Below are 17,907 nucleotides of genomic sequence, written 5' to 3' on the forward strand. Positions count from 1 at the left end.
CTACCTGGTTTTGACGGTTTTGGATCATCGTTGAATCAGCGTTGGGGAATTTCTGTGCGTCTGATCGATGAGCTTCTGACATCTGAACTGATTGATATCCGTTATGATCAGCGTTATTATCGAGACATACTAAAAAAAAAAAGGCCTCCTCATCAGCCAATCACAACACAGGGATCCCCTTTGATCCATCACCGGATATTACGCACATCGAACATGAAAGAGCAGCTATGCTAACCTGCTAAGTGGCTAACTAACGTCTGGACGTGGCTCCTGGCCGCCTTCTACTTGGACATAATGGTTTCAACTTCTCTTTTTAAACCCACTAAAGCGATATAATAAGAATAATTTGTAGGTTGCCAGTCCATCACGATACGGGAAGTCTTCTCGGCGGGCCTTCGAGAGTCGCCATTTTCAGAGCCAGTGCACTTGACGTGATCGCATTTTGGTAAATGTTACAAACTTTCATAAACTCTGTCAAACATGATATTAGATATTCAATGTGTTATAAATTCAAAATATAAATTCACGGCACTCTTTAAACATCTTTTGATGGGTGTGTTTTTTATTGTCAGTAACGCTAGAAATGTTAAATCTGGTTAACAGATTGTCACATTTTGAGGATTAAATTTAAGTGTAAAATGGAATTATGTCAGTAAAATTTAAAGCTAATATAAATATTTTCAGTTGCGTTTACTTTTTAATGCTTTTTAACTTTTGCAAGGACAAATAGAAAAAGAATGATCGAAAAGGCAATCACTGTAGCCTACTTGATGCTACACGTAAATTCAACCAACTCAAAGGTATGTATATTAGATTTATCTTCGAAATGTATTCTTTTTTCATATATATATATATTCTTATGACTTTGGCCAACGGACAACTTTTTCTTTTTTCAGTGGAATTGTTGGCCCTGGTGAGGAAACAAAAGTGAGAATGGAAAAATGCCGCTAATAATGGTGCTTAAATTGAACGAAATATTCATGTGGAGCCGAACAAAAAGGATGGCGAACGTCGACTGGGACCGAATTTTACATTGGTAAGTAGCATACAGACTTTCAAATGTATATTTTTAGTTTTTAAATGAAAGGAGTTTTTCTCTCTTTAAAGATACAAATACTCGTCTTAATATTAGGACTTCAATTTTAATTGAACAATTTTATCAAAATATTGCGGGAATTATATTTTTATTCAAGAAAATTTACATTAAAAAAATTAAATCGGAAAACACGTGTCTCAAAATCACGTGATAGAGGGGCGTGGGGAAATCAAAACAAACACAAAATGGCTGCCGTCGGAGACGACGCTGCTGCAATGGACAGCATTTCCAGGTCGCCCGGAGTCCATTCTGCTCCTTCGAACGCCACTGCGAATGTAACGAGTTACGCGGAAAGCGCAGAGGACGTGAAGGAAGCTCCGCTGCCAGCCGTTAAAAAAAACATGACAAGTAAGTGACCAACCGTTCCATCTTCCGTAGCGTGCTAATGCTAATAGCTCACAACAACTGCAGTAGTGTTTTCTATTGTTTAAAGCAAGTAACGTCAAAGACCACTCTTGTATATAGTACGTCGTTTCTTTTGTTATTCTTCCAAAATCTTTATTTACTAGTGAGCTCTATATAATGATTTTCATGTAAATATTGTAAGTAAACTGCATTAGTATAATGATATTTATTTTTAAATGCAGACAAATGACTCAAGCCCATGTAAATTTTTATTTCAGAAGATGTTTTGCACCCCAAAAAGCTAAAGAAAGTTAGTTAAATGCAGATGCTTATTTTGAAACTTTGGAACAATTGTGGTTTATTATGTGAAGCCCTTTGAGATGTTTTTTGTGATTAAAGGCTATGTAAATAAATTTGACTTGACTATTCCCTCTGCTAACTCAAGGCGATGGCGGTGTGGAAACAGCAGAAGAAGCCGTGGAGCCCACAGAGCCCGACATCAATGTGCTCTGTACCGACATGTTTGAAAAGATGTCCGTCTTTCTTCAAGGAGAACTCACTGGTATCATTAGTGTATTTCTGCACGCCTTCTATATATTGTTTCGGCCATGTGCCTTCACTTGTCGTTTTATTGTGTCAACATTCTCATGGTCTGTGTTTCAGCCACTTGTGAGGATTATCGTCTCTTAGAGAACATGAACAAGCTGACTAGTCTAAAATACATGGAGATGAAAGACATCAGCATCAATATCAGTCGAAACTTGCAAGATCTCAACAATAAATGTGAGTCATGCGTAAAATGTATGTCATCCTCTCCTGAGGAACAACCAACGCTTTTCTATCGGTCACCTTTGTTTGCTTCTTAGATGCTAGCCTTCAGCCTTACCTGGACCAGATAAATCAGATTGAGGAGCAAGTGTCATCATTGGAACAAGCTGCCTATAAACTGGACGCATATTCCAAAAAACTAGGTAAGACCCTAATGTTGCATTAAGGTTTCAGAGATTTTTTGTGTTATTGTTTTATTTTGAAACTCCGAAAATGATTTTAAAAACGTCCAGCGTATGTTTTCCGTGAAAATCCGACAAACAAACAATATATTTAACGTCGTGGCAAAATACTTCCTCTTTGTCGACAACTTCCCAGTCACTTGAAAGTGACCCTCGTTAGCTTTGGGGTGTCAGAAATAGGCAGATGAGCAAAGTGTGCTTCTTGCTTCAGTTTGTGCGGAGTCTTCAGTTGGCCAGCATGTGGCGATATTGCACCACAAATCAACTTGTCTTTCGAGCTCTCTCAGCTGAAGTTTTTCCTTCTCTCTGCAGAGGCCAGATTCAAAAAACTGGAGAAGCGCTGAAGGCAGACACACCACAAACACGTAGCTTTTCCTTCTGTCACCTGATCTAATCACACTTGATTTCCGGTGCGTGCACGGCAAGGCGGGATGACGCACACTTGACTTTCGAGGCCACTTCTAGAGAACGGGTTACTGAGGAAGCAGCAGCAGCTCAAGGCTGGTAGTGTTTTGGCCTTAGATTTGAACACGCAGTGACACAGCAAATGTTGTACAACAGTGAGTGTGCACTTTCTTTAAAATAGCAACACCCTCATCCTGGTTGAATGCCAGCGTAGGATCATGATCTGCACTTGTTTAATGTCACGTCCCGAATTTAGATAAACGGTAGAATGAAGCAGGTTCCGAGACTACTGAAAGCCAACCTCCTCTTAAACCCGAAATGTATTTAACGAGTTTTATGCTATAAAATATTTACTAATACTCAACATGTTTTGTTTTTTTAAATAAACCATAATGCTGACTTGATTGCACAGACTTTTTCTCTTACCACAGTTAATTTGTTTTTAGAGCAGGTTGACCGAACTTATCCTGATTAGTCAATGAAATACCTGAAAGCTCTTGTATGATATTAATTGACAAAGAGTAAATCAAAGGACATTTTTGCTGTAATTCAAGCTAGCTAGAACTAGTTGGCCGAAAGATCCATCTCTGGCTTACAACACGAATCATAGTAACTGATCTTGACTCATCCACAGTTTCTCACCAAAGAATACATAATAAGTACTGCAAACGTGTGCGTGTGTGTTTGTGTAAGGCCTAATGTAAACCAGGTCTCTGTCATTAGTCCGTTTGGGGCCCCAGCACACAGAGGGAGCTCATTATTCATACTGTAACATTATTTACTGTTGCACTGTGATTCTTCCATGTCTACTCCCCCCCCCCCCCCCCCCCCTCTGCTTGTTTGCAAGGCTCCATGGGTGCAAATTCTGCTCCTTCTCCCAGAGGTTCTCAAATCTGGATCTGGTTAAATGTATTGACATGTGTTTTGTTATGCACCAACACTCAGTTAAGCACAAAGAAAGTAATTATTGGTGAAGAGATCAAATGGAGATTTAATTCCATAGTAAGGACCAAAATATTCATTGCTCTAAAAAGCAAGAAGAGTTCATGCTGGTGTACCTAATGCAGTGTCTATAGAATATCTCTGGAGATTACAGTAGTACAGAATACAGATGCAACCTTCAACAAAATAATCATTCTCCATTATGACTCTTTGACATTCAGCTTCCCCTGGGAGTTTCCCAGAAAAGAAATTAAAAGACATCTTGAGGATAAGATGGGGAGCAAGCAGGTCCCTCGCTTCATAAATCTCCATAAGTGAACATTGGGGCCCAGAGAACAACAACAAGGCATGCCGCCATGCCGCAGAGTTGTGTAACCCTCAAACCAGCGAACGAAAAAGATTGTGAAAGCCTGCTCATGAATGAAAGCGGACACACAGACACTTAAAAAGTCCATTTAGTGACCACATTTGTTTGGTGGTTTTCCAACAGTGTCCCAAACAAACCAGACTGTATTGCAAAACACTGATCTTAATCTTCTTGAGTTTAGGAAATGACTATAGATTTCTCAAAAGTGCTTTTGAAAGCGTAGCTACAAAGTATTTGATATTATCGTCACTGCTGTCTTGTTAGGATTGAAAATGTGGGGAGAATATTAAATGTTGATGCGAAAATCTGGAAGGAAAAAAATGTTTTTTTGTCATATGGACTTGTTGCCATAACTGCCATTCAAAGCAAAAATACTTGCTGATATTAAAAAAAATAAATAAAAATCAATACAGGCACTGCATGGGATCATATTCCGTCTTGAAACCGCATTTAATATTTCCCCACAATGGCATCCTAATCTAACACAGCACCCCTTTTGCTTGCATGCTCACAACAATGGAATACACAATGGCCGTAACGATGCCCTCAACCCTCTTAAAGTGTTGGGCAACACAAAAATGCATGTCAATGCGCTTTGTGTTTACGTGCCATATCAAAGCAGCCAATAGATCTGGGAGGTATTTGAGTGCAAATATGAGCCACATGTTGAGATCTGAGAGTCTCGACTTCAAAAAGCCTCCACGAGAGGGGGGCATGACAAGCAACATGAGGTCAACATTTGGCATCACAATCACTCACACCTTCATGTACTCTACACGCAAATGGAAGGATGCGGCGAGACTTTACAGTTTGCCGCGTACGAGCCTTTTGAAATTCTATTCCAAAAGCCGGCGCCTGCAGTTGTGTTGATCTTGGATGGTGAGGACCAACGCAATCTATTTTGATTGCGGCAAAATCCCAACACCGTTCCTCCATTATTGCAAATCTAAAACGGGAACAGATGGAACGCCGTGTAATACGCAAAAGTGGGACACAACACCCACGCTAAAATCCAATGCAATCGAGGTCGGCCTACGTTTTATTCCCATTTGGAAGATATTTCATCCTAAATGACGTAAAGAAAATATAAAAAACTATCGCTGTCCTAGATCTTTAATCCAATATGCGGGAAATTCTAAGTATTTATTTTTATAGTCATAGAAGTGTAAAAATAAGCTAATTATAATGCAAACCTGATTTAAGTCTGTTTCGCCTAATGCTAACAAACAATGCAAAGTGCCATGGACGGGCTAACGAATAGCGCTGGTGTTGCTGTGCTTCAACCCTTATAGCAATGCCACAAACGGTGCAGCAAGACAGTTCGACAGATAACAACAAAACTCACTGAGATATTGTACCTCTGTACTATACTGCCCCCAACACAATGTTCATTGAATTGAAACAAAAAGATTGTTTTATTTTATACTACAGTGCAGTCGGTATACTTCTGAGTGCGTTCGGCGCTTCTCGTATATACGCCGCTCAGACTTTTTGGCACCAGAAGCATCTGTGAGCGCGCTTGTATGACAACGGGACGGCAACAAATAGATTAGTAGTGATTTACAACCCATATGTGCCTTTGAAGACCAAAGACGGATGCTAACATGATGCGATTAAATATAACTTCTAAATGCACAATTGGAGTGGCGTAGCAATGCTCCTGGCAAGTTCTTTGTCAAGATGCAACCGTTAAGCAAGAAGAAGCCATTTCAAAAGTGGCCCGGCCAACCTACGACCTCTTTCATTGCAATTCCTCAGTAAATAGTTTCAAGTAGAACAATTGTCTCGGTCTGCTCCGGTCCCTCCGGGCACAACTCCCAGCAGACAATAATTTAGCACACACGCTTTGGCCAAGTTGGATAACACTGATGATTGCAGGGAGGTCACGCTGGAAAGAACCACAGTCTGTGACTCAGGAGATGTCCAAACTGAACACATTTAACTTGTTTGCTGTTCTTATATATAAAATATGGGTGGTCCCAAAGCACTTAGTACTTAAGCTACAGTCCTTTCGCTTACGTATGTGGTTAAAAGTAAGGAAAAAAAAGGCTAATATAAATAAAATTAATTTGCCATTCAGACTCACAAAGATGTTTCTATGGTAACAATACATTTAAAAAATATATGAAAAAGAGATCAACTGTAGGAAAATAAACAAGTAAATGATAATAAAATATGAAATTAAGATCAAAACAAACATTTATCAAAGGAAATACACAATAAATAAATCCACCTAACAAATTGTATGTTCAGTCATGTTCTGACTTTCCCCTGTTTTTTTTTTTCTTTTAAGAACATTATTATCACACATGTGAATAAGCGGTTGAAAAATAGGCCCTAAGGCAACCCGAGCAAGTGAACCTCTGCTTTGTGTTAACATGAGCGCATGGGGTCAGTGTGTGTGCATGTGCATGTGTGTGTTGTTTGTATATGAAACGTCCAAAAAGAACATTGAATTAAACCAGCTTTTATTTTCGCTCTGTAATCAACTGATGCTATTTGAGAGGGAAGCTAAAGCACATCATAGACTTTCTGGAGCGGCTTCATGTCTTCTTATATATTATATTTGATAAATTAAATCAACTTTATCTAATTCTACCCTCCCCTCATCCAATTCAGTGTGTGTGTGTGCGCCTACCCCTCTCAGAGTGTGACTAACCAGCTATCATTATTATTTCTATTTTGAGAGAAAGCAGGAAGAAGACTCTTTGACTTTGAGCTATAATGTAACAGTAAACACGCACATGTATATAATGTTTCTTCCCCGCCGGGTTCGTCCGCATAGATCGAGAGAGCAAGAGGGGGAGCCATGATTGATGGCCTGACCTCCTCGCGCTCGGAGATCCTAGAACGATCTGTAGCAAGTCTAACCTTCAACAGATGTGTGGGAGTCTTATGAATTAATACATAATCCACTTACGAAGGCTTCCTCCCGCATTCCGAAAAAAACGTAACATTCAATGAAGCCGCTAAATCGTCCGTATGTCGAAATGTCACCCAAAGTCTGCTGGGATGGGCTCCAGCTCTCAATTCTTAATGAGGATATACATGATGGAAAATTGATAGATGGATCATGACACAAACAAAAAAAAATCACTTCATGGAAGTCACAAAATGGCGTTCCATCGTTTGTTGGTTGCTAGCCAGCGACTAGCTTAGCATTTGTATTCTTGGTTGGATGAAACACTTGAACGAATGAGAACCCGCCTAATAAATAATTCAAATAAAAACCTCAAGTAAGATGTTTATCTGGATTCGCACCAAAAATCAAACTCCCCCCTCCGCAGAGCTTCACAAAAATCCACTGTGTCATTTTATTTGTGTAATCTTGCTAACGGCAGTCAAAATAATATAGATTTTCTTGCCAGCGGTCGTCAATCACCATTGAAGACAGTCGCTGCGCTTAACTTACATAACATTTCATGTTACACTCCAACTTTATTACCGAGGGCCTCTAAAGAACCAGATTTCCTCGGGTCAGACCCTCCAAAGGGAAAACAAACTGGATGCTATACATCCTGATGATTCCGATTTGGGGGCTATTTTGAGAAGACCTTGGCAGTGTGTGTGTGTGTTTGAGAAATAAGAAGTGTTCCTCAAGGTGTGTCCAATTCCCTCCTGCGCGACGTCATGTCACTTCCCCCCTTTGTTTCCCTCTTTCTAAAAATGCCTCCTTGTTTAATGACTCAACAGCCCTTCTTCCTCCGAGGGCTGAGGTGTGTTTTTGTGTATGCTTGTGTGTGTTCTATGTCGTGGATGCAATGTGTGTGTGCGTAGTCATACCCTATAGAGTGGCTAATAAAAACAGGAAATGTTTCGATGTAGACGAGGATGCAGCAAAGGGCGTGTGCATTTCCTATTCCTCGTGTAGTCCAGTATCGGGTTTGAAGTATCGGAGGCCCCGTCCCCATGCTGCGCCAGTCACCTCTGTACTTGATGACCCCTAATTTGGGGGCTGCTTTGTATTTTTTTTATTATCATTATATATATATTTTTTAATTGTTTGCAATAGCTTCCAAAGGGATCCTTGAACAACATTTGATAAGTGGAAGTCCAAGAAAAGCACACATGCTTTTTCCCCTTCGGTGGCTTTGCATTCTCACTTCCTCTCTTGCCATTTCCATCCACCCAACAGGGGACTGCGAAACGCTATCCCGACTTTGCTTGGCTCGTTAAAGGCCACCGCCATGTTTGTGATCTCTATTTTCGGAGCCCGCTGTTTGTGCGTTTTCCCGTATCGCCACTCGGAAATAGCTCTGGCCAAAGACGAAATCGTATAGCGTTGTCGCATGCTTCTTTGCGTCCAAGAGAAAGTGATTTCAAAAGCAGGAGCCCGCACATACATGTGTGTGTGTTTGTGCTCTTCCCATGCTGCCTGTTGTGTGTTTGGCGGTGGATCAGAGGACATTAGCGCTGCGGTTCTAATCCAAACATTTGGCAGCATCCTGTGAGACTCGGGATCCATCCCCTCCACAGCAGTGCAACAACACCGAAAAAATACAACAAGACACAACGGGCAGTGTTTCCCTGAGGAAGTCATCTGGTCCAGGGTCAAACAGTGGCCAGCAGAATAGAAATGAATTGAATTGATACCAGATTAAAATGTCAAATGATCAGCTGTTGCGCAACATGCTGGTGTTGGAAATGTATTATTCCCAGAATAAATATGAAAAAGAATAAATGTGAAACGCACACACAGAGTTCCCTGGAATTGGATTTAATCAAAACCTGCAATGTGATTTTCTTTTCACTTGTGCGATGCTTGCCAGATTGTGTGAGTCAATGTGCTGTTTAAATGCAACAACACAATCAGTGATCATGTTTGAGAGGGAGCAAACGCTCACACATTGACGACGTTAACTTTTTTTTTTTAGTCATCCAAACGTGATTTTTTTCCTTTTTCAAACTGCCACGCCCAAAACATCTGTGCAAGCTAGTTTTTTTTTTTCTCCATATTGCTCAATAGTGTAAAGACTTTGTTCACCCCCAAATTCCCAAAACAAACACGCTAGGTTAATTAAAGACTCAAAATTGTGTGTAGGAGTCACAATCACTGTGACAGTCACTTTCGACATTGACAGTCTTTGTCACTATCAAGTCAACACGAGGCCATCGGTGGTCTCCTTTTCTCCCCTCTTCTGGGCTTAACAACATCCCCTTGGTACCATCAGCAGTTCAGAACCGTTACTCAATATCGGGATGGGGGGGGGGGGGCTCGCACAAAAACACATATCGGAGCCCGCACCTGTTTTCGCTTTACGGGGTTCAGAGGTGAGGCGTAGATGGATGGCGATCGCAGGTCAGCCACGAGGCAGGCGCACACGAGGAGATCAATCCCACTGATGTGACGACACATTTTGATTGACAAGTCCGCTTCGGCCCCCGACCCAGCGTGTGTTTATTGTCTCGTCGATACCGGCTGATATCAAATCTCCGTGCGAGGCGGCCGTCGGTTCGAGGGAGTGCGTTATGGCGAACATTCGATGATGTTTGTCTTGCAACACAGATCGCCAGGAGGAAATCAGGGAGGGGAACACTGAGGGTGACTTAAGTGCGTGTAGCTTTAAAAGGCAAGGCCAGGCTCGGTGAGTGATGTGGGTGCCAGAGAATGAGTAATCTGGTAATGCATGTAATGAAAGCATTAATCAACTCTTGCGTGATAACAATCACCTGCTGCTTCAATGCCGTCATGACCGTACAGAAGATAATACAGGATAAACTCATGATGTTCTCCACACGGGCCCTTTTTAAAATCTTAAATCTTGTTGCTTATTATTTTCATCACCATCAGCACAAATAAGCTAGCTAATCACGCAATGTCTTCCAGATGAGCCAGAGGATTGTCAGTGCTTGGCACAAAAAAGTTGGTCTCATGCAAGGCCGTGGTTAAAATTACGGATTATTTTCTTCGTCATGCTTAGTGGGCGTGAAGCAACCAGTGCCAGGAATTGTTGGAAGGGTGTCAAACCAACTTTTCTGACAATGGATTCCTGGGGTAACTTGGCGGTGCGATGAAGCCCCTCTGAGGAGTTTGCCCAATTACACGAGCCGTTTAGCAACAGACAACGTATGGAGATGTTGGCGTCGTGCAAATTCCGTGGAGGAAAAAACTTGGAAATAATAAAATACTCGCGTGAGTCCATGTTGAATCAAACAAAAGACAAGCAACCCGATAAAAAGCCATTTCGCTCCAGAGTTAACAATGGACGAAAAGAAGACATGAAAAGTTGGGGTCAATCGGCAGGGAGGGACAATGAGTAAATATTGAAAAGAGATAAGGAAGGAGGCGAGCGCCGCTGACACCGTACAGGACGCAGGTGTGTTTACGTTATGAGGCAGCGAGTCTCTGCCATGAGAGCATTGCAAAGACCCTCATGGACTTGTCCAGCGGGGGACCTGTTGCAAAAGATCCGTGTGTGTGTGTGTGTGTGTGTGTGTGGTGACCTGCAGATAGAAAGGGCTCAAAGAGGATAGAACAACAAATGAGATCAGGGTGTTATCAGCACCGCCCGAGGCTGCTCTCTGGGGTGGTGGTGGTGGGGGGGGGAGAGGCTACACTTAATTAACTCGTTAATGCGACTTGAAAATGGAAGCACTCTGTTCAGCGCAGCCTTCACCATGCGGAAGACAAAAGTGAAAGTAGAGCGATTCCATTCAGTTTGATTCATTTGACTCGTTCGATTCTTTTGACTCGTTCTCTCTTGTGCGTGCAACTTTTAGGGTCACATCAGGCGAATATATATATTTATTATTTATCGTATATTTATATAATATATAATAAGAGAATATAATATATGTATATATAATAATATAATATTTTTCTATTTATAATTATTTTATTTTTATTAATGTATTTATCATATATTTATATTATAATATATAATAAGAGAATATAATATATAATATGTATATAAAACAATAAGAATATAATAAATAAGAATATAATAAATAATAAATATATATAATATATATTCGCCTGATGTGACCCTAAAAGTTGCACACATATTTACCCAAACATCCCTGCAGAAGTTAATCCAATGGCTTCCTCTGGCAACGCACATGCACACACACACACACACGCGCAGGATATGGCCTCTCCACTTGTAAACTCTGCTCTGTTTTTGTTGGCGTCCAGAGCTTGCAAAGCTTGCCGGGAGATGCGAGGCAGTCCAAGCGGCTGAAGTCACAAGTTTTTTGCAGGTGAAATGCCAAAATAGAATCAAGATGTATGAAAAGGAAACCGGGTCGCTTCTTTTCGTCCAGCGGGCCGGTCGGCTGCGGCCGATAGCTGCTCGATGGTAGGAAACATATGGACGGGAGGACAATGGACAGTAGCTAAAATAAACCCCCAAGTGTCACCAAGTCAACAATGTGAACTGCCCCACTGTAATTCCGTGCGACTCGTTTTGCTTCTTTTGTGTCTGTTTTGTCAGGCAACATTAATAAACACATTTAGGGGAAGGTTTATGGGAAGCTCAACGGAGCTTCGATTTTGATGGCTCTGAAGGAAGTTGTCTTGTTGGCAGGATTAGAAAAAAGTTACAAAAAATTATCCTTCAGAAAGTTGATGCCTTGAGATATGAGTTTAATTTGTTCCGTGACCCCGCTTGTAAGTCAAAACAAGTCATCATCTTTCCAAACCTCTGCCCCATCCAAGCAGCCCTCGGTGGCTCGTAAGACTTTTAATGAAACCGACAAAGAGTGCAACGTGAGTGATTCATCTTGCGCTAACGTGCTTCGAATGCTTTGACCTCAGGCCAGCAGAGCCAGGCTCATTTAAAGAAGGACCAAACAAGCTGTTTGGGAAGAAATACTTTGAAACTAAATGATGCGATAGGTTGGAATGTCTTCTTTTTTTTTTTTGGCGGAGGGGATTCACAATAGCTCACGGCTATGGAGAAGATGTTTATTTTGATGGATAAGCCAGCGGTGGCCAGCTGTTTTCATTTAAGAACAATACTGGAGATTCTGCCTCCATGTGGTTTTCATTGCAACTCTCGCCTCCTCCTCATCGTCATCATGAGATGGTCCCTCCACTTTCTCCCCCGGGCACTTTTCTTCTCTCCATAGCCACACGAATAATGTATTTTATTTAAAGGTGAAGTCAAACATTTTTGTTCCAATAATATCACCTATGTATCCATCTGAGGGGGCGGCCATTTTGTCCTTTTGCTGTCCACTGAAAATGACATCACAGTTGCTCAGCTTGCAAATGTCACATGACCAAAACCCCGAAAATGATTTACGCTACGCTATAAAATTTGGTGTTTGTTCCCTTTTGGAACATATTTCCATTATTTTCACTTGGGGAAAGATAAGTTGCACAAATAATCACTTTCTGTTGTTTTTCCTTTTGTTTATTTTCAGCTGTCATTTTGTTTTGTGTGTTTGCTGCCCATCTTGTTTAGCCTACCGGGAGTGTTGTCAACTCAAACCTCTCCAGTTTCACCACGCGGTCAACCTCGAGCCGCTTTGTGGTGGCGCTGCGGCCTCCTCGTTCCACTTCAGTGTTCTTTGCGTTTTTTTTTCCACCCTCGTCTTTCTCGGGTTTCTCTTTTCGTATCCACACAAGTAAACACCAGCTTGTGCTCAGCTGTTGCTTTGGACAGAACATGGTGGGAAAAGTGTGAAACATTACAAAGTATTCACCGTGAACGCGGCAGCCATCATCCCATTTTTGCCATTGGAATGTCACAACCTCAAATTGGCCGAGACGGAATCCCACTTTGGGATAATTCGACGCGAAGCGGCGTCAGCGTCAATTGCTCTCGACACAAAAGGCCAGGGGTCGTTAAATTTCACAATCTGGTCACGGCTGTCAGCGTGATGTATGTTAAAAGATGACAAATGTCCTGTACCTTACGCACAGGACGGCGAGCTCGGAAAAAGACGTTGAAGATTGACAGAGGGGAAAAGCCTCGTACAGAAGCCTCTAGTGTTTTTTCACAGTATGGAAAAAAAAAAAAATGGTGTGGTGACGCCAGCCTGACAGTAACAATTGCTTTGGATGTGAGTCTCGTGTTAAATTTCACACTCCGGTTACGGTCGATGAATTAACGTGCGCCGATGTATCTTGCTAATACATCGACGCTAGCCGGCTAGCCCTGTGCGGATTCATTTGACTGGTAAATTAAATGTCGGTTTTACACGGGCCAGCAATGTGCCGCTAACCTATCAAATATTTTCCTCCTCCTAGATGTCCACGTGTACAACTCGGCGTTTAAAAATAGTACAGTATGTCGAACGATCACATGAGCTAATTGTTGGCTAACTTCCTGTCAGCAAATCGATGGCCGACCGCCACCGATTTTACGACCTCGAGTTTGTCGATTCAACTGAAAAGCGGGATGCTAATGGCTGCCAAACCCCGTTGGCTTGCGGCGGCGTTAGATACGTACAGCTTGTTGTTGACGGTGTTAAAAGATGTCTGGCAGGAGTGTGCGTGTGTCGACACACAATAGCGCCAGCTGGACCTCCACCTCGGGGATTTTTAGAATTGGAGCCATCATTTTTGTGTTTCGTGCCGTGATTGGATGTTTGCAATTGAATTAGATATATTTGAGGTCAGGGACACGATGGGGGCCTCTGGCTTTGTGACACACACACACATGCAAATACAAGCATTTCTCAATCTGTGTTAGATTAGCGGTGAGGACTCCTAATCTGATCATGAGAAGCACAAATAAAAATGAGCGTTGGATTTAGCAATTATTGTGCGATGTCAAATGTTGAATCCGAAACACTTAACAGTAGCCACGACTTAGCTGTTACTGTTATTTGCATTCAACTGAATCTGGCGATGTCACGTGGTCAATACCACAAAAACAAGTTACGACCTCATCCAACAACACCACGTTAGTTATAAACCGCAAACGTGATCTCCTGCAAGATCTGCCTAGCAACAAGTGACATATACGGGATAAAGAATCAGAGGCCTAAACACCAGCGAATAAATGATTTCAGATTCTTTTCGTCATTTTTCACTTGTGTTGCAGTTTGACATGGACAAGATTGTGACAAATGGTTTCTTTTGATTGAAACTTATTAAAGTAGTTAAAATCATGTTTGTAAAGCAATAGAAATAGAAATTCTTTCCTTATTTGGAAACACTCAAAGTTGATTAAAACTCGGTTGTCATTTTCTCTTCTCCGAGTGAACAAACAAACGGGATTGTGATTGGCTCCAGAGTGCACCTGCATCTCATTTCTCATTTTTCCAACGTCTTCCCGTCTGTGGCTTTCATTAAAAATTCAAATCAAAGCGAACGCAACGGAACATCTGCAAAGCATCCGCGCCGTTCCGCGGATGCTGACGCATATGAAAGCGATTTTATTGTAACTTTACTGCGTGAATATCCTTACATTTATGACCGTGTTCGGCTCCTTCTTCGGGCCTGCCCGATGTTGTCATGCAGCCATGTAAAGGAGGTGTACACGTTCCTGTCTACTTCCATTCTTGCGTAACAGTATATCGAATTTTCCTCATGAAATCAATTGAATTTATAGACAGTATAAATAAAAATACAACAGAACTTAAAAAAGAATGTAAAGCTGATTTTAAAAAGTGCAAGTAATAAAGCGCTGAGTCAGCATGTGAGTTTCCTTTTGGCCTCGCTCCTTGCGTGTGTTTGCATTTTTCTCCCTATCTATCCAGTTGTCTGTCAGAACATTCAGTTTGTTCTCTTTTTGGCTGTTGAACAGACCTTTCGGGGGCCTTTCTTGTTCCTGGTTTACGTTTCCTACTGTTGGCATGTTGCTAATGTGGTGCGGACGCATAAAGTTTGAATAGAACATTGTGTGTTTGAACAGAACGTCCTTTCCCAGGCCTCCTTTGCCCGCTTGCTCTGTGAGGGCATCGGCTTGTCGTTTCCAACATTATCTTTATTTATTCATACGGACATGAGCTGCGAGGGTTATAAGTACACAAATCAGTGCGGAAAATAATACAGATGACACAGTGATTAAAATAGACTTCTATAGTATTCTATTCTTTCCTTGGCGCCTGATAATAAACAAGAATCCCCCAAAAAGCGAGTCTAGAGAGAGAGAGAGAGAGAGAATCCACAAGGATCACATTTATCTCCTGAGGCCGAGTTTGAACTTGGCAAAGGTTCAAGGCTAAATGAAATTTAAAGGCAGCGCGGGGGTCTGCGTTAAGCGGACGCTTTGTATGCAGCCTGCGGTCATGCCAGGTGTATGCTGGGAAAGTGAGACATGTTCACATTAAGAAAGAAAAAAGTTGTATCAAATTTTAATCACATTGGAAAGAGAGCAGCTCTCATTCTCCCATGAAATGACAAGGCGGTGAACGTCAGAGCGGTGTGTAAATGTGTAACTTTGGCAACCTTCTTTTTTTTATTTTTCATTTTCACGCGCTGCCGTGACGATCGAGTTTCATTTGCGCAATACAATACTTGGACGTACGCCCCTTGGTCAATTAACCCGCCAGGTCAAGTCTGATTTATGGGAAGAGGTCATCTAAACAATGACATCAGGATTTAGTGTTTCCCGTGGCGCTTTCTGGCTCACAGAAAACTTTCAGTGAAGCCGATTGAGCTTTTTTTCCAACCTATGATGCAATTTTTCTTGGGTGAATGCATTGACCTTTTTGTGCAAAATAAATATCTAGCATTCACACAATTAGCACTTTTCCTTTAAAAAAATGATTACATATTTTTTTGGCTGTTCTTTTGGATCTTTGGAATGAATGCAAGGCTCTAAACAAGACTTGGAAGCCCTTTAAAATTTTCCATACCCTTGGAAGAAAAACTCAATTATATTCAATTAAAACAAACATTCATTTCATCATAAAAAAAATCCAGCTTGGACATTGTTAATCGTGTAAATCAATGTTTTTTTTTTTGCTGGAGTTGGCAGATTTTTTTTGGATTACTAACAGAGCTCCGTTTTAGCAAGAAGCGGTCTTGCGAGCCAAGCGGCACATTTTTGGTTTTAGTACGAGAAGCTGCTAGACTTGTACTACAGCCTTGCGTATTTTCATGTGAAAACCTAATTTTTTTTTTCTTTGTTTTGTTTGCGTATGTAAAGTGCCCCGACTTAACTTGAAGTTTTCCTCCAGTAAATATGAAACTTAGAAGTGAGTCTTGAGACTTTTATATGATTTACCCATGTGACTTGCTCCCACCTGAAGGATTGGCAGGAAGTGGAATTGCTCACCACTTTTATCCATAGCCACACAAAAGCAAATATTTCCATGAACTGACACATCTCTGCTTCGTTGCTTGCTGTGGGAAAAGGGATGTTAGGTTGTGTGTGTGTGCGCGTGTGTTAGAGAGGGAGGATTTGTGACTTAAGTCTGTAACAAACAGTCATTTTCCGCCCTGATAGGCAGCAGAGTGGGAACTTCCTGTGGGCAGCACACTCACAGAGCAGCCCGCTAAATCCACTCTGCGGTCATGCGGTCGCCGCAGCAAGGCGCTCGTTAACAACTTAAAAAAACAACGGCCGTATCACCATTTTGATGCGATATGGTCGCTTTAAATCGTCAGAGTTGTCAATGGTCACAGTAGTCCCAAAAAAAATCTGTTATGTTTCATTGGGACACGGAACTTGCTGTTATTCTCTGCATGTTAAACTGTGCCCCAAAAAATCATTTCATTTTTAAAAAAGAGACTTTAAATTAAATGTATTTTACTTTATTTTATGATTAAAAAAAATCAGTCTTCGATAATGTTGATAACAATTGACACGTGGCACCAAAGTGCATTTTCTCCGTAGTTTCTCTTCTTCTTGCCTGGTGATGTCATCAGTTAATACTAAAAATATAATAATACAATTAATTTAAGAAGCGCCTTTCAGGTCACTCAAGGTCACTTTACAAGAGTTAAAAAGTTAAAAACAAGAAAACAATGCCATCCATCCATCCATCCATCCATCCATCCATCCATCCATCCATCCATCCATCCATCCATCCATCCATCCATCCATCCAACCAACAACAAAAACAAAACAAATGTAATGTAGCAAGATAAACGTCAGTAGTCTACTTTCCACCTCTGTTTCTCGAATAAACGACAATCCCTCTCCGTCCGTATTTCATCTCTTGCGCTTCTGCAGCCAGTTCATTTGATTTCCTGCAGTCTTCTCACTTCCTCCATTCCATCAGCTCTCCTTGGGGAAGATGGAGCTTTATAAATGAAATAAGACTGTCTCCAAGTAGTTTAGGTGACTTGGACCATGGTCTTATATTCCTGTGTGTGTGTGTGTACACATTTGGATCAAAGTCACTCACATTCTTTCCACACTCTTAGGTGCATCTCGGGTGCACGTCCACGTAGGCAAACACTCGTGTGTGTGTGTGCTGAATGCGACATGGTAAAGTCATTATTTTATCGGGATCTGAAAAGAAAGTGGGCGAATCCGTAAAGAAATCGCTTTATTTACTCCAACACACATTCCAGATTCAATCCAGGTGATAAATCTTTCAGGAGCAACAAATCCATCATAACATAACTGAAACCAATATTGTTACTTCCCCCCCCCCCCCCCCCGCCCCCTCATTAAATAACTCAACTTTTGTCGACAAAATTATAACCTCATACTACCCTTTGCATATTTATTTAAATATAATATTGTGGCATTCTACTTTTTTCAAGGTTGTTAAATCCCAACACATGATCGGTCCCAAACACGTGCAAACATACCTTTCCAAATGGGATTTGCTCCTAATGTGCATCATGCCCTGCACAATTTCAAGAAGGGGAATCACATTAGGCAAGGTAC

At 41.4% G+C, this 17,907-nt stretch overlaps 1 protein-coding gene across 5 annotated transcripts in view; it reads left to right on the top strand.

Moving 5' to 3' along the window:
- The first annotated feature begins 1,257 nt into the window (after positions 1-1,257).
- The window catches only part of bloc1s2 (biogenesis of lysosomal organelles complex-1, subunit 2), a 29,834-nt gene continuing 13,184 nt past the window's right edge, over positions 1,258-17,907 (top strand). For 2 of the 5 annotated variants that reach the window (XR_009717911.1, XM_061297651.1), the window contains exons 1-5: positions 1,258-1,444; positions 1,887-2,003; positions 2,105-2,224; positions 2,308-2,412; positions 4,020-4,144. Coding sequence is in view for 3 of the 5 variants with exons in the window: in XM_061297651.1 (XP_061153635.1) it covers positions 1,282-1,444; positions 1,887-2,003; positions 2,105-2,224; positions 2,308-2,412; positions 4,020-4,102 (588 nt within the window). In the remaining 2 variants the exon portion in view is untranslated. Of the gene's footprint in view, positions 1,445-1,886; positions 2,004-2,104; positions 2,225-2,307; positions 2,413-2,763; positions 3,256-4,019; positions 4,145-17,907 lie in introns of those variants that run through there. The other 3 variants (XR_009717912.1, XM_061297654.1, XM_061297652.1) reach the window with 2 other exon arrangements.

Source organism: Syngnathus typhle, linkage group LG14, assembly GCF_033458585.1.
Source record: "Syngnathus typhle isolate RoL2023-S1 ecotype Sweden linkage group LG14, RoL_Styp_1.0, whole genome shotgun sequence".
Lineage (NCBI taxonomy): Eukaryota > Metazoa > Chordata > Actinopteri > Syngnathiformes > Syngnathidae > Syngnathus > Syngnathus typhle.